At 38.7% G+C, this 27,067-nt stretch overlaps 2 protein-coding genes across 2 annotated transcripts; both read right to left on the bottom strand.

Moving 5' to 3' along the window:
• Window positions 1–258: 258 nt before the first annotated feature.
• On the bottom strand, window positions 259–6,699 carry LOC145765035 (activator of basal transcription 1-like). Its single transcript, XM_082576771.1, has 3 exons — window positions 6,454–6,699; window positions 2,338–2,521; window positions 259–1,750 (listed from the first exon to the last, which is right to left on the bottom strand). The coding sequence occupies exons 1-3, from the start codon at window positions 6,650–6,652 to the stop codon at window positions 1,372–1,374; spliced, it is 762 nt and encodes a 253-aa protein (XP_082432897.1). The 5' UTR covers window positions 6,653–6,699; the 3' UTR covers window positions 259–1,371.
• A 7,821-nt stretch (window positions 6,700–14,520) lies between these two features.
• On the bottom strand, window positions 14,521–26,455 carry LOC145786639 (uncharacterized). The gene is made up of 14 exons (XM_082598337.1): window positions 25,585–26,455; window positions 25,231–25,324; window positions 24,758–24,900; window positions 24,382–24,495; window positions 23,695–24,149; window positions 21,253–21,327; window positions 20,390–20,513; window positions 19,611–19,755; window positions 18,560–18,643; window positions 17,965–18,100; window positions 17,175–17,310; window positions 16,480–16,568; window positions 16,030–16,161; window positions 14,521–14,578 (listed from the first exon to the last, which is right to left on the bottom strand). Exons 1-14 carry the CDS (start codon window positions 25,693–25,695, stop codon window positions 14,521–14,523), a joined length of 1,896 nt encoding a protein of 631 aa, XP_082454463.1. The 5' UTR covers window positions 25,696–26,455.
• Between the last annotated feature and the right edge of the window lie 612 nt (window positions 26,456–27,067).

A 27,067-nucleotide genomic window follows, 5' to 3' on the forward strand; every position in this document is an offset into this window, starting at 1 on the left:
GTGGGTTCGACACTGCTTCAGAGCATTCGGCTCTGTCTTAGCAAGGTACTCAATAATCAGTGGGAGAAGCTGATTTGAAGACCGCACGTCCTTTTGCTGTTTCCAGCTGCATATTGTGTTGATGTCGTACAGATTTCGCAAAGCTTATCCGCTGGACAAACTGTCAATGTAATGATTAGGGAACTGTCTTCCGAAAGCTAGTACCAAACCGCTGCTTTCATAGCGAACTTGCAGCATCAGGCTAAAACAGGTTATTTGTATTTATATTTGTGAAACAAAACATTATTACGATCATAAAGTGTGCGGTCTGAAAAAAGTGTCATTGGAGCTTAAAAAGCGACCAAAGCCTTTCGTGAATCGGTTCCGGACTATAGGCCTACCAGAAGCGTAAAACCCGCCGACCAAAACACAAGTCGCATTTCGTATTTGTATGGTTTACACAACACTGTCTAATCATCTGACCTACAGTAAGAGCCAACAAACGATTGATCTCGTCAGTATCATTGGTGAATAGCAATTCAATTGCGAGACAAATGTATTATTAACTTTGAAATACCGAACACTTTCAAACCGAGCCTTACATTCTACACTTCGGATCCGGGTCAGAGTTTTATGTAAGTAGAAAATGCTTAATCTGATTTGTGTTCAATGAAAAATAATGTTACGCCAAGTGGTCTTGCTTGATTTCGTGCACAACTTACAAATGTGTGCGCACACTGTGGCGTCAGGATATTTACTTGCGGCGCCCGGTCATTTAGGTGCTATTACCAGTAAAGTATATTTCATTAGGTGCTTGATGGTAATACTGCAGGCAGTGGCGTACGCAGGACTTTCTAAAGGGGTAGGGGCATCCAAAACGAATTTAAAAAAAACAACCAGCAATACATTGTATAAGATTTGCCTAACGTAATTGGCTTACTCAACCCAGTGAACCACGCGTATTGATCGTATGTTCAGTGGCGTAGGCAGGATTTCGTTACTGGGGGAGGGGGAAACGGGACATTTGACAAAGTGATTATGAGTGTAATTTGACACACCGAATAGCATCTAAATTTTAAATGACCGGATGCCACAGTGCGCCGCATCTAAATATCCCGACGCCAAAGTGCGCGCACCTATTCAGAAGACAACTAACTGCGCCTTAAAGACGTGGATCCCTTATATAGGCTAGCCACTGTACAATTGTACATATGTGGTATCACTGAGTAAACTCTTTTCTAATAGCTCATATTTTGAGTCACATTGGATTTGGTTGCAATATTCCGATGCGTTCACCCAACGAGGATAAACAGAAATGTAAAAAATGTTTTTATACCAACATAACTGACGTAACATCCTGCTTGTTGGAGTAATTGACACTTAAGTGACGTTTCAGCCGGCAAAAATTTTGCTTAAAACATTTCTTCTTTGATATAAACTGTCCGACAGTTTTGAAATACTATCGTCAGAATTCGTTTGAGGTTCCTTTGCAATTTTGCCAGCAGTCAGCATTTGAAGTTTTTTCTGTTTCTCTTGTCGCATTTCTTCAACAGTTTTTCTCTGCTTGAATTTTCTCGGTGCACCTTTGTCAACCCACTCTCGGCCTTGCTTCTCACGCTTTTGCCTGATGCTCGTCAGCCGTTTGTTCGTTTCAACATTTTCGGTGAAGATTTCGGTTTCCTTTCGGGCCTGTGTCATTTCTATTTTCATCTTATGCTTGCGGACTTCTTTCTCATAAGATAAACGTTCCGTTAAATGCCTCCAACGAAATCTAAAACAAAATTGTATTTTAAATTGCAACAAGGCATCTTGCAGTCATGAAAATGATTTACAGTCATACATGTCTTTATGTGTGAAAAAGTAATTACTCCACATATATTTTGTTGTTGTGGCCATTAATAGTTCACTGACATGTCTAGTACTAGCTCGGTGCAGTAAGGGTAAGCTGACAACCTGAAATGGGAAACAAATGAACCCTTGACCAAAGACGCATAAAATTAAAAAAGCTGCTGCAATTGTCCCAACAACAAATTACCATTATGTTGAGCAGACCAGCCAACAATAAATTGAGCGACGAATGACTGTAACTTAAGGTTTTGCGCAAAATGATTCACCACTGCTGAGAAGGAGCGATCTTCCTGGCGTCAGCACTACCTGACTGACTACTCGTACTATAAAAGAGCAAGCAATGTGTTTTGCTTAAGATAAGGATTCAATTAACCGACAAAAGCAACGGTTGAGAACTATGTGGCATAAATTAGTGGTGTGATACTGATGAGCCCAGCTTCACGGGCAAAACATCGCTGTCAATTCTTGCTACACTCGACAGCTGAGAAACACAAGATTCACGACCGTTACCTGTGCAGATACTTCAAATTCCATGTGTGTTCTGAAAACTTTCTACTTTTTCCATCTTCAATTAAAGTGTTGTGAAAAGTAATGGCAATTTTCTTGGCAAGTTTCTTATCACCAAATTCGATCCATCCTTCAGTAAATGTCCCTGTATTATAACTTGGCTGATCTCTTTTCCTTTGCTTTTTAGCTGTAATTACAAAAGTGTAAGAACTAGTGCATACATGAAACTGTAGAATCACCAAAGCTAAATAATTACAATAGAAGAAGAACTTCTATTGTAAGGCCAACAGCCAAAATGTATTCAGTTTGCTTATTCATCATTGAACACTATAGGCAGGGCTGCGATTTTTTCTTTCTTGTCGAACGACCAAAAATTCTACGCTTGTTTGTCGAATAGTAATATGACGTCACAAGAGTCAGATTATAAGCGTTTGGCGGCGAGTTACCGCACAAGTTGTGTGGTATCAGAGTCACTTACTTTAAGTTTTTAATCGCACGCTGGTTGAGTGATTCCATCTACGACGGCAAAAACATTGCCGTCGCCAAATCAACACACCTCGGATTGTTGCGACAATTGCCGTATGCTTTAATGTTTAATCAAACGAAATTTTATGCGCTTCTTTATCGCGTGTCCCACGGCGGTGGCGCAGAGCATCACGCAAGCTATTTTATGCGCTGACAATGCTCTTGTGAACTGTAAAAAGTTTGCAACCTTATAAATACCGGCTTATTGTTACGCAAAAGTTATTCTTTCATCGAATGCGTATTGTTTACCGGTGTCGTTGCGAATATAAATCATCGTGAAAGAAGATTCAGTTAAAAAGTGGAATTTACCTGCTATAGATTATCAAACAGAAGGAAAAGCTAGTGTGGTATTTTGCAAAATTTGTAAAGGATTTTATGACGGAAACAAATCGGAATTAGAAAAGCTACGGAGTCAAGTTAAAAAAGTAGTACAAAATTGGATAAACGGTTCTTCAGCAGAAAAGAAAAATAATGCTTCTGATCATATGGCATTGCGCGTTCTTGAATGGGCAGTTTTGCGTCTTCAAGTATTCCAGTGACGATGCGACAGCTTCATCCTTCCATACAGCGTCTTATGATTCCTATTCTGACAGCTAGTTCTTTATCAAACAGACTCGTGTTTGCTCGCAGTATCTCAATTGTGCCGAAATTATGTCAGCGTAAACGTAAATCGAGGCAATCTTCTCGCAGTGAGATATTAATGTGTTACCGGTAAGTGGTTATTAACGTTATTTTATCATAATTTAAAGTTTGCTAGATGTCGAATTAATGTAAAACAAACATAAATTTCTTCCTGGGCATTGTTACGCAGGCAGCAAAATTTCGTTATTTTTGCATTGACTTTACGTCTGTAGACGTTGAATCAATGTAAAAATGATGATTTTTGCTGTCTGGGTACGCAATGTAACTCGCCAGGAAAATTAAATAGATTTGTGCTGACTCGAACGTTGAATCAACCCAAAATTAACTTACTTTTCCCCCTGAGTTATTTAACGTGATTTAACGTAACAGCGTGCGTATCGCTACGTTTGGTATTATTACATCAACTACAAATCAAACAGTGCGGTCGTGAGTCGTGATAGACTACTCTAGTATATTTTTCGCTTCTCGTTTTTTCGATTTAACGTCTGCAGACGTTGAATCAATGTAAAAACGACGGGTTTTGCCAGCTGGGTTGTGTGCTTTTGTGAATGCAAATGCAAAATCGCCCATTACGTAATCACAAAAACCCTTTTAGTGGATGGAAGTCAAGTTGCAACCGTGTTTATCTGTCTACTATTCTTTATTCACATTGCAAAACATTTCTGCAATCTTGGAACAACAAGTGCATAAGTCAGACACAGGGTTGGTTGGGTAAAACCTCTGGAAGGTTTTTCCCAGTTTCCCCCGGGTAAAACTGGGGGAAACCGGGTAAAACTGGGGGAAACTGGGTAAAACTGGGGGAAACCCTTAAAACTTCTAAATGTGTTGTTTGCGGAGTTTCTTATGCAATATAATGACTAGCCAGCTGTTTAGCTGTTATCTCATGACATTTTCCAATTGAATTGCATCAATACTTAGATAAAATAAATAAAGCTTCGGATCATCACAGAGTGATATTTCAGGTTTTTCTTTTGACACTTTCTCAATGCGTACTGACCCACTGTCTGCTGGCAGTACCAAACTACCAATAGTAATTTCTTATTGAATTCCGATGGTCTACCTCCAGCTCAAAGACCACGCCAGTCAGTGTTGTGCTGTTGTGACTAATTGCTTCAGTTTAAATTGCAGCTTGCGAACCAACTGATATCTTCCAGCACTTTGCCAGAAAGCAGTAGAGGTCGTCCACATAGCCTTCCCAGTCCGAGTCCCTCAGTGGTAAGCACTTTCCTAAAACGCTTCCTCGCACAGAAAAAAACGAAAGGCCTCAAAAACGATGTCTAGTGTGCTACTCTCAGGGAAGGAGAAAAGTGAGAAGAAAAATGAAGAAGACAATGTTGATCTGTTTCAAAAATATATGACTTTATCTGCAGATGAGCAAGAAACTGCACGCAACTTTGTTTTTGAAAAAGATGACAATTTATTCTCCTACTGGCAGGATATGAAACTAAGGACTAAGGATACATCTATTTTTCCAAACATCTCTTATCAAATCAATGAAAAAATTGTCACCAAGTGCTTAAATATTGGCAATACATAAGAAAAGTTGCAAACAATGAGCCAGTAAAGAAGTTTTGTTCATTGATGATTGCAATATCATCATGCCCACCATCCAGTGCTGGAATAGAACGCTTGTTCAGTAGCATGGCTTTAATCTACACAAAGCAAAAAAATAGACTGGGCAATGAGAGGGTTGCCAAATTAGTGCATGTTTATAGACACTTCGGATGGAAAGAATCTGAAACCCCAGATGAAGAGCTGTTCAATGTCGACAATGAAGACTGCCGACATGTTATCAATGACTGAGATTATACCGGCTCTTAATCTTTCTTTCTTTGGCTTTTGTTGTTCAATGTTTACAATTTTGTTCGCTGACTGCATGTTAGGCACAGGTGAGCATCTAACTTGATAACATACTGGTATCATACGTATGTTCATCTATGTAAACTAATGATTGGACCTATCTATTATTAGATATTAGTAAATCACAGTATTTTTCTTTTTTTGTAAGATGAGCACAGGAAATCTTATAGGTTGATTCAAAATATGATGGATTGATGGTAATAAACATTAACTATGAGGAGTAATCATTATTAGTCATTCACATTTGCAAATTTCAACAACTCAAGTTTTACCCAGTTTCCCCCAGTTTTTCCCAGTTTCCCCCAAAAGGTTTTTCCCAGTTTCCCCCAGGGTTTTACCCGGGTAAAACTAAAGTGGGGGAAACCTCCTTGGCCAACCCTGGTCAGACATAAATCCAAACTTACAAACACGTTGACAATTAAAGTAGCCTACTTCGGTTATTTTATCTATAAAAAAAACCCGTTGTGTCGAATAGCACAAAACGTGTGTGGTGAAATATTAATGATGCCAGGAGTTGGAACTTCGATCAAAGCATTCTCCCGCAGTGTTCAAAATGGCGGCGTTGACGCCTTGGGAGTTTCTCGTGTGAAGCGTCGCTTTTAGACCTTGCTTTGAAGTACCTGGCGCAAGAAAGTTTACGTAAGTCAGCACTCTTATGATTGCATCACGTGATGCTCCCCCCCCCCCCCCCCCCGATTGTTCCTCGACCTGACGACGTTTAGTCTTCACTCAGTTTTTTTTTCCTTTTTATTTTTCTTTTTTTTTTTCTTTTTTTTTTGTAAGGCACGGCGTTTGTCGAATAGTGATGGCGCGTGTCGAGTGACCTCGTCACTGAAAAAGGCAAAATCGCAGCCCTGACTATAGGTCTTATAATGTTGCAAAGGTGTTAACCAGCAAAATGTAAACGTTAAAACAAGCTCAGGGCTAAAACTGACACCATGAAAAAAAGACTTATTATGAATTGTATCTCAGTTCCTGTTGGCCAGCCAAAAGTTTCGGTGTCTATCTCGAATAAATCTTGAAAAAGTGCCAAATTCAAAAAAGAAAATTGGAAAAAACATAGCCAGGCCATCCATATAAAAACATGCATACTTGGCTTCTGTTTTGCAGGTTGTAAAAATATTCTTCCAACTTCACCATACTTTTCAAAAATTTGTCGCAAATGCAGTGGCGTCATCTTGGGAGGAATATAACTAATATAAATTATTCCAGGAGTTGTATCTTTTACTTCTTCCTCAAACTCTTCATCCTGATTCACTGGAGGATCAGTTACTTCATCAATACAATCCATTTTATACCATCAACATGTAACATATATGGTCTGCTTAACTTATTATGTAAGCTGTACAGATAAATTCAGTTAATAGCATGGTAATCACCTGTACCAAGCTTTTCATGGGATTAAACAAATATCCAAGTACAAAATTCACTTGATGCATAATCATAATATAAATAGATAGCTGTGTTTTTTTGTATTTTATGTATATAGATGAATTAAACCACACATATGCATTATGCCAATCATAATAAATTAATTATTAATTGTCTATTGATGAACCCAAAAAGGCAATGGCTTAACAATAAAAGACACAAGCTTTGAAAAGAATTTATCTCAACCATACGAAAAACTGTGCAATCAACAGCAAAGCAAAGACCAAATTTAATTTTTGGGCTTTCAAAAATAGTAAGTTAAACTTTGAAATAATCAAAAATTAGTCCATGCTCAAAATTTTTCAGCCACACCCCCATATTGATCCTCAAATAACCACCATCCAATTCTTCACTCCATATCAGTCATCATTTTTGAGGTGTCAACAACTAATAGCTTCAGCTTTTTACAATTGTGTGGATGAAGCTATAACTTTTTTGGAAAACATGCTTCTACATCTAGTTCTAGTAGCCAGTTGCCTGCCAGGAGTGCCAACCATTTGCACAAGCACAGCATACAGTTATTTCGAGTTTCTGACTTGTTTGTGTGTTTTGGAATATTGTTTTGCCTTTTTTCCACAACCATTCCGAAACTTTCCCAATGCAATCACATTTAATTTCTTAGACTTTTCATCACACAAGACAACTCAAAAAAATAAAAAGGTCTTTAACTTGTTTTGGAGGTGTATTTTGCCAACTTTTGAGTAATCTCCAAACAAAAAAGTTTTTGGTCACAATCTTCCCATTCTCACTGACATCCAACCTGTTGAGCTTTGTCGCGAAGAAGCCACTCTGTCCCTCGGTCGACGGGCACTGGAGCCTAACCATCATCTCCGCCGCAAGATCTCTGCTCTTCCAAACGAGCATTCCCGTCGACTAAAATCAAGACATCCATCATGGATTCGTGCCAGACGCATAATTTCTGGTCAACGTATCTGCTGAACAAGACATCTCTGAGGCTACTTGGGCGGACCATAAATGGAATTCTGAATGAAAGTCAAGTACCACTACACTCCATTTGTTAATTTACATTTTATAATGATGACAACCAGAGGCTCACATGACAACGATCAGTGGCGTCATCATCACCATTTTCAACCAATGGTAGTCTATTGCAGAGCGAGGATCTTTCCCATTCTTACCAATTCAGTCGATCCTATGTTCTTATGTATATACCAGTTTATTGTTCCACAGTTTTAATCTTGTCTCTCCTTCTTCTTTTTGGCTTTCTTTGTTTGCGTTTGTTTTCCCAGGGTTTCACTTTTTTCCTAAAAATGGTCACCCTACGGCCCACACCACTGCAAGCACTTATGTTGCCAGTCCACTACTAGGCTTTTATTGACTGATCTGGTTTTCATTTTTTTAAGTCTCCTACAACTCAGCAGTTTTGAACTACATTGCAGTTGAGCAAGCAACAACTGCGATATAGATAAAAAGAAAGCAAGAGAAATAACTGTATTTGTAATCTGATTAGCCAGGAGCAGCAAAAGACCATTTGGTCATCTGATCAGCTGCTCCCAACAGGTTATATTAATAAAACAAAAATAGACTGAAGAATCACTCAAAATTACTGATGGTAATAAAATAATTACAACACATCAGTGCCATTTTTAGCAGCGTAAATCTTAGTAGAGGTAGACTAAAAGTTTTTTTATGTGGGGAATTGATTTGTCATCATTTTTAGGTAGTGTAAATTATCACTGAAGGTTTTGATGTTGGAAAGTTTGCAACTGTTCAACAAGTTCTTGAAATAGATAAATGATGAACCTAAGCAAATAAAAATTCACCAAGCGGATACTTGGCATTGGCATGCAACAAGTCATGACTTCGTGAACGAAGTTTCAAGATCAAGCAGCGTTAGTTCGACTCTCGGGATGTTTGTTTGAGCAACGCATTCTAAGGACTGCTCTCCATTCAGCGCAGGCCTTAAAACTCGTGTTTTTGTCCGGCAGCCATCGTGGCCTACCGAGAGCTCCTTCTCGGCGGCCAAATCTGCGTGCTTGGAGGCCAAAATACAAAATAACGATAGCACAAGTAAATAGAATTAAGGCAGTGGCTATTTGACCGGCTCCGGTCTTTGAATCTGAAACACTATTTGACCGGTCATGACGTCACTACATAAGCGCTTTTTTCTTTTTCTCTTTCAAAGCAACAGACGAGAAGCGCCGATATAAGTTCTAACTTCAACACGTATTCTTCAACGCACTCCGTGGCGCGTGCGATACGTCTCCGGCTGCCAATCTAGAGGGGATGAGTTCGATACTATCCGGAAGTATTCTTTTTTTTTTATCTAAATTTTGACCCGAAGCGCATTTTTGTGGTCAATTTTTAATTTGAGTAGCCTACAACCCATTTTTTATGTCTTTTCAAATGTGAGTAATAATGTCTATTCGATGCTACAATCGGCTGCCAAAATAACTTAAACGTTTAATTGGAGGTCTCAATGGCTGGCGTGGAAGCTACACCGTTCTGGTTAGCGAAGCGTCACTGCAGCTCGCTGTGCTAGTGAGTAATCAGCCTTGTGCTGATAGCCGGGAAGAACGCCTTTCTTCACATGTGAGTAATAATGTTAGAGTTTTTTTAATTTGCTGGAATTTGAGAATTTCTCTTGGTAATTTTCCGATCGTCATAAGTGAACGTGTGTTGCCGAACGACCTTACATTTTTCTCTCAAGTTAGTTATATACAATACTTCTTTAAAAAATGGTTTTACCATTATCATTTCTTTTAAAAGAAGTATTGTATATAACTAACTTGAGAACTATACTTGAGAACTATTAACTAACTTGGACTGTAGGCTACTCAAATTAAAAATTGACCACAAAAATGCGCTTCGGGTCAAAATTTAGATAAAAAAAAAAAGGAAAAAAGAATGCTTCCGGATAGTATCAAACTCATCCCCTCTAGATTGGCAGCCGGAGACGTATCGCACGCGCCACGGACTGAGTTGAAGAATACGTGTTGAAGTTAGAACTTATATCGGCGCTTCTCGTCTGTTGCTTTGAAAGAGAAAAAGAAAAAAGCGCTTATGTAGTGACGTCATGACCGGTCAAATAGTGTTTCAGATTCAAAGACCGGAGCCGGTCAAATAGCCACTGCCTAGAATTAAACTTGCAACAATGCTAAAATGATCACTTAGTGACTAGTGTTATTGAAGTCTGGGCGTCCTGCTATAGAATCGTTGTAACACGCAATAACTGCTTTATCGGAATTGTAATCCGGTATTGCGGGACCATCTGACGACACTAAATTGTTTCAACTGCATACCGCCTTTCATAAAACCTGACCATTTATACCGTTATGATGTCACCATTTAGGGTGTGAACTGTGAAGTCACTAACCCACAGAGGAAACATTTCTCAACTCTGAAGACACGTGTTTTCCCCTCGGATGTCAACTAACCTTCCCAGACAACAAAATCCGTCATTTTTACATTGATTCTACGTTTGCAGTGGTTAAATCAGGGTAAAAATGACAAATTTTGTTGTCTGGGTAATTCTCCTTTTTAACAACGATTTCCGACAACATTGAATCAACATAAAAACAACAATATTGCCAGCCAATGTAAATTAGCACTTCGGATTAACACTTTGTTAAAATAAAAGCAGGGAATTACAAACAAGACTTATAGCGGGTGATCGCAGCTGGATACTTTCGATACAATACCAAATGTTTCCGCACAATCCACAATCATTCTATTGCAAAATTAAATAATTAGCTGAAGACATCGGCGGCCAAATTGGCCGACTGAGGAGGTAGCACCAGCGGTCATTCAAGCACTACTTAGCGGCCATGTCCGCGATGGCCGCCGGCTGCTTTAAGGCTTGCAGCGGTACGGTACCTAGTGGATGGAATAATTCTCCGGCAACAACATTTTAACAATCAGGAACTTCACTCTGTCAATCTCGGTAACCGGCTCTGCGTCAAACGCCTGTATAAGTATACAGAACTACAAGGAATAACTTTTCAAAGCTTTGTCAGTTCGAGGATAAAGATTCAAAACTATCCAACCAAATTCAGTTTAAAAAGTAATGACCAAGCAAGTCCGATGCTGGATGAAAATTTCATTTACTGACTTTGGAAAGCAGCTGAAGCTGAAAACTGAAATGTACTTCCTGAGTTGTGACATGCCGGGCGGTCCAACTACCTTTTTTCACAGAGGTAAATTGCAAAATTCTTTTCGCAAATCTGGCCTAAATTATAGTTAGAGTTGCCAGATTTATTTCATAATTCACTCTTCATTCGAACTCGGTAGTTATTTTAATCATGGCAATTCCCTGTAAGACCGGATGACATCACCAACCAATCAGAGCATGGTTATGTGACTACGGTCCAATTGTGACCTTTTTAGCATCTAGCTAAAGAATTAATCCTACTTTGAACGGTGACAAACTTTCTGTCCATCAGTGACTTCTAGAGCAGTTCTGACGAGTGCTAACTATTCTCGTGTCGGATTAGTTCCAGTTCAGACACAATTCTACCACACGGACACGGCTCGCATTAAAGGCAGAAGTCAATGGTCGCCATCTCCTCCACACTGTAGTCCTTAACGCACAGCAGCTCACAAGTCAACGCCTACCTTTCAGGTGCCCTTTTTGACACACTGTGGTGCTTCGGCACTCTGCCAATTTCGGTAACTGGTCCTGCGTCAAAAGCCTCTACAAGTGCGAAGCCATCAGGAATAACCTATCAAGGCTTTGTCAGTCCGAGGATAAAGATTTAAAACCAAACCAACACGAAGGAGAACCATTATTTTATAACTTAGGCCTAATTCAATCTGTCTTATTTCTTGTATTTACAACGAAAACAATTTACAAAAGAGCAAAAAAATTTATGACCACACGTGTCATCAATTCTCCATCCGTTTCAAAATGCATTACCACTGAGCATGGGCGTAAAGTAGGCGAAATGGCGACTGCTGCTTGCCAAAGACATTGAGCGAAACTTAGATGCGTGGTATTGCATTAAAAAATTTGAAACACTAACCAAAAGAGCTGACAAAGCTAGGGACAGTGGAATACCGGGACGACTCACTTTACTGATTTTTTGTTTGTTTGTTTGTTTGTTTATCTTTATCCTGCATTGCGGGAAAGCGGACTTGAGCGCTATGCATCGGTGTACGTCTTCCGACATACACCTGACCCACGCTGCAGCCGACGGCAATGTCTGTTTTCCGGTTGTCTACTTTACTTATGACTTAAATTTGGTACTACCCATTACTCGAAATCGATCACTAGGTAGAGGCAATTATCGTTAAGTTTCTTGCCCAGAGAAACAACAGCAAGTGCGGGTGGCTGGAGTCGAACATGCAGGCTCTCGACTGCGAGCCCAACGCGCTAACCACTCGGCCACTTGAGATATGGACAGCTGGAGGGTTACTAAGAAGTTCAAAAATTAGAAGAACTGCACAACGTTTTTTTTGCTTTTAGGTAAATTCATTCTCATCAAATTAATTGCTATATTTGGTTAAAATTTTGAGTGCTAGAAAATCTGCAAAACCTTACTGCAGCAGTGTGAGGCTACCTACCGTTTTCGGTGAAACTAAACTCTACTGCATTATCATGACGTGAGTACTATCAAATAAACATGATATCACATAGTTTCTAATTCTACATTGACATGACCTCTTTCTACAATAAACATGACCTCAAGCTGTTGTTGCATCAAATTTTGTCATAACACTATGACCCTCCAGTTGTCCACCTTACTTTTGAGTGAGCAATCCCCTACTGCTACTTCTACCATCCCTAGACAAAGCCTGGTTAAGTTATTACTGGTAGATAAGGTACTGGTTGATAAGTTATTACTGGTAGTTTCGCATACTTGTAGAGGCGTTTGACACAAAACCAGTAACCGAAATTGGCAGAGTGTAGTTTTCTGGTTGTTGAAGCGTTGTTGCCGGGTAATTATTCCATTCATTAGGTGCCGCTGAATGGAGAGCAGTCCTGAAATGCGTTGCTCAAGTGCACACCCCGAGAGTCGAACCAGCGCCGCGTGATCTTGAGGCGGGCGCGTAACCACTGAGCTAACGGGGCGGACAATATTGCAATACACTAGGAAATAAAAGTGGAAGCTTTTTAACTGGAGATAATTTCTTTATAAACATACACAATATGTCTTAATTGTGTTAAAATAAATAGACTTTAATAGTTTTTAACATCTTGTTCGTGTCCATGGTGTTGCTGTTTATGCATGTCAGGTTTGGTATGATTACTCTCACACCTTTACTCATCACGCATGTGACTTAGAATGGCTCACCTTGATATGTAGGCAAAGTGCTTCTATCCTACAACTCAAAGAGTGCAAAACAATCTACATTTTTATGCATAGGCTACAACGCAGATCTGTTTTAACACTTCTATGTGATTTTCAATCTTAAAAAAAATGTTTCTTTTTCAGCAATACAGTGAAATTGTAAATCAATGCAAGCTTAAATTTATGCTGTAGGTCTACTAAGTAAATAAATAGGCCTATTTGTTTCAGGCAAATTGTATTTAGCCAGTCATCATTCTTTCCTCAAAACACTCTTCTTTCGTTTTTGAAAACAAAAAACAGGCCATTTAACGTAAAGTGTACTTTATATAAGGTTTGTCCCCGTTTTTAAAGTCCCGAGGTTTCTCCGCATACAAACTTCAAGCGTTTTTTTTAACTGACAATTGAAACATAACTACACTTTTGTGGTGCCGGTACCAAAATTTTTCTGCAATATAAAACCAATTAAATGGGCTGTATATAAATTAGAAGAAAAATAATATCTCTTCAGATAAAACATCAATTAGAAATTGTACTAAGGGAAACACTACTAGTGGACTTTGGTACCAGTAGCCTACACAATAAACAAAATTAATCAGAATAAAATTGAAACCACGAGCATTTGTTAGAAATACAGTTTTTAAGCATGTTACAAGACAAAGGCTAGTACAATTATGCAAGAAAAAGTACAAAAGTGCGAAGCATATTGCAGAACCACAGGCACAAAACAGGAAACAAACTTGTTTTCGATAGATGCGATAGATAAAAAGAAACAACAGAAACAAAGGCAATAGGAAAGCAGTAAGCCTGCTGTAATATCAATGCTGCCTTGAAATAGCGGTGCGTTCTCTGGCCGACTCACTGAACTTAAAATAATGTATCAAAAATCGCAGTAGCTAAAAAATGAACGACTGAGCAAGACTGGCGTTAGTAAACGTTAGATATACATTTAGGCAACATTCAACTTCACGTGCTCGATATATTGCATACCGACAATGTCTGTTTGCGCTGCAAATAATACCATCACAGTAAACATCAGTTCATATGCAGTAACAATACAATGTCAGGCTGCAACTGTTACATAACAGAAGTTCAATAAGCTTCTAAAAATTATAACGAACCAAGCAAAGTTGAATGAACAAAGAAAGATACGTAGAACTTCAAGTAATAATCAATTATTCTGCTTCGCCAAACAAGCACAGCCGAATGACAATAACTAATAAGAGTAAAGGAGTTATGTAATAAAACTAAAGAGTTATGTCACACTATGCCATTATTGCATCATATTCCAGAAGGGTAAGCTTTATCAGACAAAAAATAAGTCGTTTTTTACATTGATTCAACGTCTGCAAACGTGCCATACTTCTCTGCAGACGTTGAATCAATGCAAAAATGACTGATTTGCTATCAGGACAACTACTAAGGACTTGACACCTTCAAACATATTTTCCAAACGAGTTCATCAATGACTTAAGTTGCTCTAGAGCAGGGGTTCTCCACCAGGAGTGCGAGACCTATGCCTAGGCGGTGTGGGGATGCTGAATTAACAAGGTTTGTTATGATATGACGTAAGAAGCAAAGTTGTTTTACCAGGTTTCAAGAAAAATTTTGAATTTTAGGCGACTATTACTTTTCAGCCAATCCTAGGAGGGGGTGCGAGAACTGGTTCGTAACTTCAAGGTGGTGCCGACAAGGCAAAAGGTTAAGAACCGCTGGTTTAGAATGCGGGATAGGTTGCACACTGCACAGGATTGGGTTATGCATCATATACCGTTATAATAACGTAAACACTGAAGAAAGTTGCTCACCGTCGTTGGAGCGACATCTCAATTAACAAATCAGTCCTTTACATAGACTCAACGTCTGTAGATGTCTGAATCATTGAAAAAAAGACTGATTTGCTGACCGAGATTATCTCATGTTGACATCTTCCAAATACGTAAAATCGACGCGATGGAAAAGACAAAGCAGTGACATAGCCCAGTGAGCAAATCTGCCATTGTTTTTACAATGGTTCAACGTCTGAAGATGTTAAATCAATGTAAAATATGACAGATTTGTTAATACTGTATATAGAATTGTAATTAATATCTATTTAGGTTGCTAAGGGTGTGGTATGCTGCTGATCATCTGTCTTGTTCAGAAAGTGAACAACTTGCGGTTATTAAAAAAGTTACCAAGTAGTACAAGAAACTGTTCGCAATGCACCTGATCCAAACACAATGACATTTCGTAGGATCACAGCAAGCAAGGTATCACAGAAGATGAACCCAAAACAGAAGTCGTAAAAAGCTTCATAGACTGGTTGAATTCAATAGTCGGTAAAACTACTTTGAGCATATACAATTATTCATAGAATTAAAGTGCAACGTTTGTGACTGCAACTGGGATATTTTAAGTAAACAAAAACAAAAATCGGAACACTTAATAAACTGGTAGAAAAGACAAGGGTGGCTGGAATGAAATCATGCAAATAATGAATGAAATTGGCATCATTTCTTGAAAGGTAATATTTTCTAGATGAGGAAAACACCTTTGAAATAACCTCGTGCCAATAGTAACAAACCTTTATGAAAAGCAAAGTTGAGGTTTGGGAGATCAAAATAATGATGACACAGATTGAAGCGCATAAATTAAATCACTTTGTCATCGTAACTTTTTGTAATTTAAAAGCTGTAATCTTAATGCAGGGCCAGGGGCAGAAGAAACGAGAACGGCTGTTTTGAAATCACAAAAATAGTGCATCAAACCATGACATTGAATTTCTTTAAAAAAATATTTTATATTAAAGAAAACTTAAAGTAGAGGTCTTAAAGATACAACAACAATTATATCACAGATTTAAGTGCATGAAACTGACAAAACGTTTATGGAATTTTGCGACGATCATGACTTATTTATTTCGTATGTCCTTTAAATGTCTTCACAAGAACGTCAAGGGGCGGTTTGATCATAGAGTTTGGTCCAACCCGGCCCCCCCCCAGAATACCTGGTGTGCACCCTCAATAAGGAAGGGATCATGTGCTTAACGCTGTTTGCTGTTGCACTTGAAATTTTTCGGCACATAGACACATCCAGCTCTTTGAGCCAGGAACAGTTCTCGGACAAAGATGTGACTGTTCTGAAAATAAAAAAACAACGTTTGCACAATTGATAGCGGAAAGTAAGAATATTCCTTTTTATGTACAAATTCACTCTATGGTCGTATTCAAGCAAGATTTATTGATACATTGCAGAATAGTAGTTGTTCAAGAAGTGATTGGGAAATCTGATCACCGACGCAGATATTTTAAATTGAAGTGTGCAACTGCTGTTAGCAACGAATGCTGCCGGTTAGAATTAAGAAATTTAATCATAGAAGACACGTTGCAAAAACTCGATAACTTTTAGTACCGGTATCTTAGTCTCGTTGAGACAAATAAGCTTCAACGATAAATACCTTTCGGTGATGTTATCACAGTTGGATAAGTTCAGTGCATCTAAGGATCTCAGGCTCTTGCATAGACGTTGTAGACCTTCGTCAGTAATCTGCAACAACAAGGTGACTCCAACACGTAGAAATTGAAAATTCAATCTAATACATGCAAACACGCAGAGTCTAATTTATACAGAAAAGCATAGCTACAGCAAGTAACAAATTTCAATGTTTTCCTGACCACGAAAGAAAGCAGCTGATAGGAAAGTTCAAGGTCCATCCCGTTGTACAGTATCTCCGAGTCTACCTTTAAACATGTCACATAGGCTCTTGCCACTACACAGCTTTACGCCCTGGGTTTGCATCGCACCGATGTCCTTTCGAACATCAGTTCCTCTCACAACGCAACAAACGAAGTTCTCTCAAATGTGTAGATCGAACTTCAAAACCTGCCATGCATCTGGCAGATCAACCCTTCTTGCATTGATTTACTGTCAACATATTTTATTTCACTACGTTTGACTTCTTATCACATTTTGTATGGCTATTCTCAAAAAGCAAATCTATCGTTTTTTTATATTAATTCAACGTCTACATACGTTGAATCAATGCAAAAATGGTTAATTTGCTGTCTGGGTTTGAATACATATTTAGATGACTTGGTATATGCGGATGTTGAAGGTACAAAGTAGCCACATACCACTTGAAGCAAAACTTACTTTTGAACAGAAAGAGAGCGAGAGAGATCGGATGTTTGAGCAAGTCAAGATGGCGTCCAACACTTCGTCATTGACAGCGTGGTGGAGCATTCCCAGGTCTAGCGACTGCAGCTGAGGAAATGGGCCATGTTGGTACCTAGATTAACATGAATGTTGTGTGGTTGCTTAGTTTTATCTGTCTATGGTTGAAGAAAGTCACCTCTTCACCAAAATTGTATAACATGAATGTGGGTTGGAAAAATCTTAACTGTGATTGGTTTGATCAATGTGATAATATTGTCTGCCGAAAAAATTGATGCATCAAATTAGTCTTTAACAGCGGCTTTAAATTCTAAATCCTTAAGAATGGGTCAAACTAGCCTTGTGAATGGGCTAGTATCACTTAGAAATCATAGAATAGCAATTCCGTAGTTCAGCAATTTCCGGTTTAGATGATAGACCCAAACCTCAACACACAGGCCAAAAAACTAAACAATGAGGCACTGCATTTGAAAACGGAGTGATGTTGTTATATCATATTCCATGCCGTGCCTTGCTCTCGGGAGAAGCTTTATCGCACCCTACTTAGTACTTACTCAGTCAGAAAAATCCGTCATTTTACATTGATGTAAATGTAAAATGACGAATTTTGCTGTCTGGGTAGTTGACTACCTTTGTCTCACTTAAAATGCATGTTAGTGTTTAGAAACTGAAATTGCGATGCCAATGTGAGGACAAAAGTATATCAAACTTAAACCAGCGCTCGACTAAAAAGTCAAGCCTGACTTACAACTTTAAAACACAGCCCCACCTGAAGACATGCAGCAGGCCCACTAGAGACAGTTTCTTGCAATTACAAAGTGTCAGCTCTCGTAGCTTCCTCAATCGGACTATTCCTCTTTGCTCCATCAGGAGTGCAAGTTCGCTCTCGGGGAAGACCAGTTTTTCTGAACAAACACAACTACGTCACACAAACTAATCTATGTGGAAAGGACGACAGGAAAATTGCTAACAAGTCCAAATACGTTGAATCCCTTCACAAGCTGTGCAAGAATCAAATATTTGCTGAAACGATCCATAAAAGATGCCGCCAAAATGGAGGGGTTGTTTAAACAGGATTCTGCTAGTTTTATAAAACTGTTTTGTAAAGCCTTGGGAACAGCGCATACCTGCGATTGAAACAGCACTATAGATAAACACACATTGTTATAGCGCAGTGAGAATGTGAGTGGAATTTCTGCTACAGGAACAAGTGCGCAAGAAATCAGCTTTTGGTAATTGGGAATGAAGATATCAAAGACTAGTAAACAGTATCTTTCACATGGGTTCAATACTCTAAGCAAGGTTGATTATATCGACATATTTCCAAAAACACAGCCCTGATGAAAGAGAGAAAATAGACTCACCAGGAACAAATTCCTTTCCAGGTACTGTCAACAGTCCAGCATGCCCGTGATTGGGGCTATATTTGTCACTGGACAAGAAATTTCCTGCAATAATTGTGATGTCATTCAGTAGACTCTATTTTGGTTCGATCTTCAATTATGGTTTTGATTTTTCTTAGTTTATCTTTCTGCTTATCATAGCAAACAGACATGTGATACTTCAGCAACACATGCAACGATCAAACAACTAAACAAGTCGAAATACAGATACAACAAAGCAGACAGAACTTTCTGAAGGTCTCTTCTTCTTGCATTTGAGGCCGCCACAGATCACGTTGTTATATCCAAGCACAGCAGCCAAGGTTTAAAACGTGCATAGGCTAAACCAGTGTTTCTCAACTTTTTTTGGCCCAACGCCCCCTTTATAACCTGGCGAAATTTTACCGCCCCCCCAACAAAAACGATTAATTACGAAAAGCAAATATATATATTTGCGAGCATGAAAACAATATAGCCTATAGCCTATACTGGTAGTAGTGGTTACGTCATAATGGAACTCACCAGATTTAGTGATATACTGAAAAATTACTGAATTTAAATTTTAAATAGATAGCGTTTGTAAACAAAACGGTTGGTCAATCAAATACGACGATGGTTTAAGAGAAATTGTTTGGCTATCGTGCGAGCATGTAGAGTAGATTATCCATTTACAATCATGTGACGAAATCGTTACGCTGGTCGGCAGATGGGTTAAACCAGAATGCCCCCTAATAATTAATCAAAACGCCCCCCTTAAGCCTAGGTAATCATACCGCCCCCCTGCAAAATCAAAACGCCCCCTGGGGGGGATACCGCCCCCGTTGAGAACCACTGGGCTAAACCTTTAATTGGGTAGTGATAGATATGCATGTGTGTATGTAACACGGCCACAAAACCAACAAGGCTGCTTCTGCATAACCAGACGCTAAATTGTATCGTCATAATATTCTTCCTTGAGTAGACCAGCACTGCTCTACAAACAAAAACTACCAAGACATGCCAGAATGACACCAAGAGGAACCTTAAAACTTACCGATGGAGAGGTCTTGCCCGTTGGAGATCTGGTCATTCTTCAGAAACGTTCTCTCAGGAGTCAAACCCAGCAAACCACGGTCAGTGATGGATGGATTCCATGACAAGCGGAGCACTTCCAAGTTGACAAGATGGACGTTGACCGCCTAGAAGATGGGATGAAGATTCATATAGTTTTATAGTTTGGAAAGTAAGTAGATATAAATACTAGATTTCGTGAGTGAAAATGCATGAAGGCCATGGGGCTGGTTCTTTTGTAACCGAGTCGAAGCTAAGGCCTACCAGCTGACGATTTAGATTAAGTGGACGAGAAGGCGAAGAAGTCAATCATAGTGTCCACCTTCAGGCACGCCATTAAGCGTCTGTGTTAAGACACAGTGGCGTGCCTTCGAAAAGTGTCTTACCGACATCATTTGCGGCCACTACGCAATTTATTAAATGCGTTGATTAGTATTACTTTCAACAATCTTTTTTTTTTTGGAAAAGCAGCAGCAGCAGAAACTGTTTATGAAAAATAAAAAATAAAACGCGGTATGCTTTCAGGTATATACAGTACAAGCCTAATCATCGATAACTTGCTTACTGTTAAAACTTATGGTCAACAAAATAATAGTTTTGTGAATATCGTACCACTCGACTGTGTGAATAAAACCTCACGAAGCAAAACGATCAATTTGTGACGTTGTTTCAAAAACCCGTTCATTGTTAGTGGTGTTACGTGTCAGTGTACCTGTAAGCCATCTACCTGCAGTGTGGCGTCATTAAGTGTAAGCCATTTACCTGCAATGTGGCGTCATCAACATACGGGGACGAGCTGATGTCAAGATGACGTAGTGCGTACGTAAGCAAGCCAGGGGGGCTGCTGAGGTGGGTGAAGTGGTTGCCAAGCAACGTGATGGGTGGCCTGCAAAACAATGACTGGTGAAAGATTACACTGTTGTGCTCAGGATGTGAATAGTTCTACTCAGGGGTGCGCCATTGCACGAGGTCGTCCATCAAAACACCGTCCGCTGTGCATGATGCAACTACACGTTGATACAACATCATATAACGCTCCTTACACAGCTGTTGTTGTTTAAAAGGCTAAATGTCCCACAGCGACATGAAGTGAGGAACAACATACTTTTCGTTGTTGATATTTCATAAAAAAACAAACAAGACCAGCACACTGAACGAAGATAACCACAAGAAACGGAACGGAGAAAGTTTTGCTCCTTACAACTGATCTATTTTAAATTTTAAAACTCACTAAGCAATAGCATACATATTATATTGGTCGAGAGATAAGCCTACGGCATACAGTTGGAGGCATGCGGAACCAATCCTCAAATTCATGAATAACATGAAGCAGCGACACGACAAACATGTTAATTCTGGTTCGGAATAAACCTTGAACTACAGCGCCAAACCACCCATATCAATGAGCTGTGACTCCGGAGGCACCATGTAAACTCATCAAGAGTTCACTTTTAGAGGTTTGTTGTCTTGTAGGAGTTAATCCTTCAACTTTGAGGCAGCGTGGAAAAACGGCTAAGTTTCATATCATGGCGGCTTAATAGCCATGAGACCCAGGTTGTTGACTAGGAGGGGGAAAATTAAAATGACAGCAGAGTCAAATCAAACGTAAACGCATGAAAACTTACGGGGAGTCTGTGATTTCATCATTCGGTTGAGGAGTAAAGAAAAAGGACTCACTGAACCTGGCGAGGTTGCAGTATCTGTGATAAAGAAAAGTTAAAACCTGTTTTGAACCGATCTTACGCTTTGATACGTTAAAATGATAACTCCTGATAGAAAGACCAAATGAAAAAAAGTGTCATGTGAATCACAATCCTGATAGAATGGTTTGCAAATAGTGATTTTCTTTAGCATAATAGTACGCAATGTTGCATTATTGTTTCGCAAGTTAGTGAAACACTTTTTAAACTAAAAAATTATCTCAAATTTGAATGCAAAAAAGTTCTATTGAGTAAAATGCTAACAACAGGAAAACTCGAATGTCGACGTGAAAATTTTCTTGGCATCAAAAATGACATTGCCAAGCACAATGGTAACTTAACATTGATCACTTTCTTGAGAATCTGTAAACGTTAAATCAATGTAAAAACGACTGACTTTCCGACTAGAAAATACCATGCAAAATACTGTATGTTTCCAAAACCACCGTCTGTCAATAAACGATACGTTGCAAGAACGTTGAAACTTCTAAATTCAAAACTTTCTAGTTCGATACTATTCGGGTGCGTTCTTTTTTTTTTTTTACTAAATTTTGACACGAAGTGACTCAATCATTAGGCTGCTACATTTTTGTGGTTAATTTTTAATTTGAGTAGCCTACAGTCTAAATAAGTATTGTATATAACTTTTTGCAGCCACCAAACTAACTTGTTGAGAGCAAAAATGTAAGGCGTCGTTCGGCAAACACGGTCACATCCTCTTATGACGAACGGAAAATGACGAACGGAAAATTACCCAGAGCCACAGAAATTCTCAAATTCCAGCAAATTAAAAGAACTCTAGTTTTATTCCTCAACGTAGCCTAATTTTCCGATGCTTGACATTACTGACAACTTGTTAATATTGCTGCAGCAAATAACTGCAGTTTAGTAGGTGCTTTTCTCATGGGTTACTGCGACGTTTTTTGATGTCTGAATATAACCACAGGACTTCACTTGAACGTTACTGCAGCAAATAACTTCTTTTCATTTTTACTGCACATCAGCCCATCTCCTTTGAACGTAGCCTAATTTGCCGATGCTTGACATTTGTCACATTAAGAACACGGGAAGCAGCTAATTCGATAGCTGTTAGTCTTTCGCTGCTTCCTGTCGTGCAATTTTAGTTTACAATATTGTACCGTAAGAAAAGACAAACAATTGTACTGTGACAAACCCATATTACTAGCTACGTCACAAGTTGATGGATTGCTGTTTGACAAAGACCATACACGCCTCATTAATGTCATCATATCCATGAATCCGCATCTTTAGAGTTTCATAAAACCAAAAAGTAATTTCCTGAAAGTAATATTGATGCCCCAGAAATACGTAACGTAACAGTTAAACGACAGGGTAATAATCAGGGACTCACAAACAATTGACAAAAACTCAGCTCAAACCCCAAATAAATCAAATTCACTTTTAATCCGGTCATGTCTCCGTAACCGAGGGTGGCCGATTCACCTCCAAGTGCCGGAATCGCCTTCACACCCCGCCTCCACATCGATCTGTCTAATGCGCAACCAAATTATGCTAATCAAACCTACGCAAAAATAATATGAACGCCCTAGACTCACAATTTACCTTAACACAATTTTAACTTAATTTTTAACAATTTTAACTTTAACACAATTTAACTCACAATTTTTTTGTTTTGATGTCACAAACCATTCGAACAAACTGATTCCGAACAAGGATATGTTTTTTGTGATCACATCAGGATGATTGCTCTTTTGAAATTATATTGTGTTGCAGTGTAATTACTAATTAGTCTTCTTATTTAATCAATGTAATGGTATGTTGTGAAGCATGGTTTGGCTCCAGGTCCCCTGCGGTCACAGACACGCATATTATCCCTAAATAGGAGGGTATCGCGATAGCCAGTCGCTCATTGTCGCCTGGTTTCAAGGAAAACCATATAAACTCGATTTGTGGAATAATGTTGCGTTTGTTGAAGCTTGCAAACTTTCACCTTGAAACACTGCAGAGTTCAAATGTCCGAACAATCCATGGAAAATAAAACAGTAGAAAAATAAATGAAGACAACTGAAGAATGCTCCAACAAGTCCCCCAAAAGTCGACATCCACAAAGCGGGATCTGATGACGATCTAAACATTGGTTTTATTATCAATTAGTAAATGTAGGTTCCAGAGTAATGAACTAAAAGAACTACGCCATTTGTGTGGTAATAAAGTTACAGGAACGGTAGTACGTAATCTAGCACTCACCTGTCCAGCTTTACATCGTTTGTTTAGTATGTTTTCTCATTTCCTCCAAGGAAGATACTGCACACAAAGACCTCATCATATTTGCTTTCTCTCCATGGCGATGCGCATACGGATTTGGTCGCTTGGGTAATGGATCACAAGCAAATTGAGTGTCGGGTTTGCGTTTCCTCTTGACTTTCAGAGATTTTTCTGCCATCCTTTCGAACGATTAAGCCTGCATCAGAATTGCAAAGTGATGCAACATAATCTCTTGTGGAGCACGCTCGATCAATTGCAATATTCAAGCCAGTGGGATCTTCGACATTGTACGCGAAGTTGATTGTTTCATTCATCGCAGTGCGCAATTTCTTGATGAGGTTTAACTTAGCGTTGGTTTCAATACTACTTGGGCCAGGTGTGTTCTCGACAGTAGGTTCAGTGTTGATGCTATAATCAAAAACAGTTGCATGTCCGGAATGTTGACCAACGTGCGGAAACTTTACATAGCAAGCATACTCTTTGGTTGTGCTTGTGCAACCTTCATCTTCGGACAAAGCTTTGTTTATTTCCTTTGACGCGTTTCTTTTCTGCAGCATGATGTTTTCAGGAGAAAGCTGAATGAAGCACAAGATGTTAGGTTTCAAGCCTTCGAGGTATGCACAATGGCGTGTAACTTGTGATAAAACAAAAACATTATGCAACGGCGGTTCACAGAGTAATATTGCGCAAAGGCATGTAAACACGTAGGCTAATATGAATCCTGCAGCATGAAATGACAACTGCAACAAAAATCAACTCGTTCATGCAAACCACAAAAATGTTGCAATGTTGCAACCATCAACCTACCGCATACTGTGGGTACTTGAAGGTTTCGGTAAGGATCACAGTGGCAGAGCAATTGCATTTCTTTGTGCTCTGAATTGACATGTTGTTTCTGGAGCAGCTTGGATGATCCATTAACTGCAAGCAATGGAAACTTCAATGTCACATCACAACATGGAGCGTTGGTGTAGGGGCAAACTTCCACACAGTCCTACTTACCTGCTCCAGTGGCACTAAACTAAGAACAATGAAGTAAGTGGGAGCTTTCCCATTAGTGGGCGAAGAGTCAAATTTATAAGACTTAACAGATGAATGTAGGATACTGCTATTTTGCATTCATCAAATGCTGGCATTTGCACAACATTTTTACATGTAGGCTATGCGTCAAAGATAAACTGACATGTGCTTGCTTCAGTGTTCTTTTCTTCTCATTTTCTGCTTTGTTGCGATCTCGACCATGTTGGCATTCCCAGTAGTGAGTGCAAGTAATGGTGAAAGGTATTCCAGATGCATTGTCCCACTTCACTGTACGCAACAAACCACCTAATTCATAGACATACAAAAAGTAACATTTTTACATGTGGTCACAGCGGTAAACCATAATCTCTTCGTGGGAAAATTGTAACATAAGATTCCCGGATCCGTTCGTCTGTATGTAATGACCGGAAGAGAAACACTCTTCTGAAATTTTTTAGAAAATTTTTAAACACATTTTTTAGGAAAAATTCCATGACGTAATACGCTAAGATTCAGTAGACCCGAACGGTTTTTATATGACGTTTGATTTGTTGAACAATTGTCTGGAACAACATGCAATGCAAGCAGAACATTTTATTTTTTGTATTTACATAACTAACTTCAGTGCAAAATCACCAGTTTTGTTTTTCTTTCTCTTTATAAATTTTGTTGTCGTATTCTTTTCAAATTCTTCAACAGCTTTTGTTGCATCTTCCCAGGAAGAAAACCACTGTGGACAAAGATTAATATATGGGGTTAATGATTCCTCATTGAAAAGGCAATAAACATAGAGAGAGAAAACTTTGTCTTGTCTTTTGCAAGAATAGTAGTCTACGGTTCAAGTATAAACAATACGAATAAAATAGCACCAGAATAAACTGGATTCACAACAGACAGGAAGCAGCAAAAGACTATATTAGTCATTGAGTCAGGACTATATCACTCATTGACAGGATGACAACTGTAAGAGTGCAGATAAATTTGACTCACCTTCAAATCAAACTGCTGACTGATGACTTCATTAGTTGCACTCTGCTGAACAGTTTCATCGGTGCTCGTTGTTGCTTCTTCTTGTGTGGCGTTTTCTAGCTGTAACTGCATTTTAAAACGTCCCTTACATTTTTTTGTACACCATTAGGTTTCCAAAGTATTTACACATTAATGCAAGCAACGTCAGCAACAATTTCAAACCTGACGGCAAAAAATATTGTCTCTACTAGAGATGTAAAAAAACGTTTTTTTTTGTTTTTAAAAAAAAACGAGCTCGTTTTTTTTGTTTTTTATCGTTTTTTTTGTTTTTTATTTGTTTTTTTTTTGTTTTTTTTTTACCTATTTTGACATTAAATGTCACAATATGCAGCAATTAGGGTAAACTCATTGCAATAGCGTCTCTTTCAACAAAGAAACAGTCTCATAACTCGTATAACTTACTTTAAATCAGACTATATGTCTGGTATAGGCCTATTTTTTCATTGCAATTTTGTAGATCCCAAGTCTCGACACACGAGCCATAAAGATTTCTCACCGTCTCAAATAGCAGTAACAGTGTCCTATGGTTGGCACATCTCAAGTATTGTCTGTAATTTGGTCGAGCCAGTTGTTAAATGCAGTACCACTTTCGTGTACAGTTTTGAAGCCACCTGGGATTTTGGTTAATGGGCATGTTAGGATAGGTGGTCAGTGTCCTGTTTTTCTACTTAACAAAGGCACTTTTGACCAGCACTCCACACCTTTTCCAGTACAACGTCAAGAGGTTGTTCCAGTTGATGTGCATTTGATGCAAACTTGATGAAAATCACACAAACGGTTCTCAAGTTATAAGTGAAGTAACCTTGGCCACTAAATGGCTTCATAGATAAGGAGCAATAGAGAAATGGCAATATCTCAAGAACCGCTCAACATATTTGGATAATTTTTAGCTCTACCCCATGTTTTTCTGGGGTGGGCTATTTGTTTATGAACATGAAAACAAGTTTTGGTGACTACTTTTTCAGATAAAAAGAAATTAACCTCTTGTCGTTATGCACCAATAACCATGATGCGTAACTTTAAAAAAAAATTTTTTTTTTAATCGGGTAGAGGAAAAATTGATGAAAAGTTTGGCAAAAGCAGTGTAGTGCTAAAGCCCCAACTTTTAGCCCAAATCACATTTAAATGTAGTAAAAGATGGAAAAATTTGGATGTTTTTTATTTTCCCTGAAGAGGTTCAATACTCTATTGCGATGTCATAGTCATGTTTGTTTTCCCTTAATCACACCATTGTGCTGTCATAGACATTTTTAAAAGAAGTATAGTTGCACTTATCTATCCAAATTGAACTACTGTAGTTTTCAGGACTTTGAGACTTTAGCACTTTTCTGTTTTTGCCAAACTTTTCATCAATCTTTTCTCTACCCAATAAAAAAATAAAGTTACGCATCATGGTTTTATTGGTGCGTAACGACAAGAGGTCAATTCTCACTCCGTTTTACTC

Source organism: Aplidium turbinatum, chromosome 2, assembly GCF_918807975.1.
Source record: "Aplidium turbinatum chromosome 2, kaAplTurb1.1, whole genome shotgun sequence".
In the NCBI taxonomy this organism is placed as follows: Eukaryota; Metazoa; Chordata; class Ascidiacea; order Aplousobranchia; family Polyclinidae; genus Aplidium; species Aplidium turbinatum.

Coding starts and splice junctions, on each gene's coding strand:
- LOC145765035 (XM_082576771.1), bottom strand. CDS start 6,652: ATGGATTGTATTGATGAAGTAACTGATCCTCCAGTGAATCAGGATGAA. Junction 2,522..6,453: donor ACCTGCAAAACAGAAGCCAA/GTATGCATGTTT, acceptor TTGTAATTACAG/CTAAAAAGCAAAGGAAAAGA. Junction 1,751..2,337: donor AATTTGAAGTATCTGCACAG/GTAACGGTCGTG, acceptor ATTTTGTTTTAG/ATTTCGTTGGAGGCATTTAA.
- LOC145786639 (XM_082598337.1), bottom strand. CDS start 25,695: ATGCAGTTACAGCTAGAAAACGCCACACAAGAAGAAGCAACAACGAGC. Junction 24,150..24,381: donor TCAAGTACCCACAGTATGCG/GTAGGTTGATGG, acceptor TGCTTCATTCAG/CTTTCTCCTGAAAACATCAT. Junction 18,644..19,610: donor CGGGCAAGACCTCTCCATCG/GTAAGTTTTAAG, acceptor CAATTATTGCAG/GAAATTTCTTGTCCAGTGAC.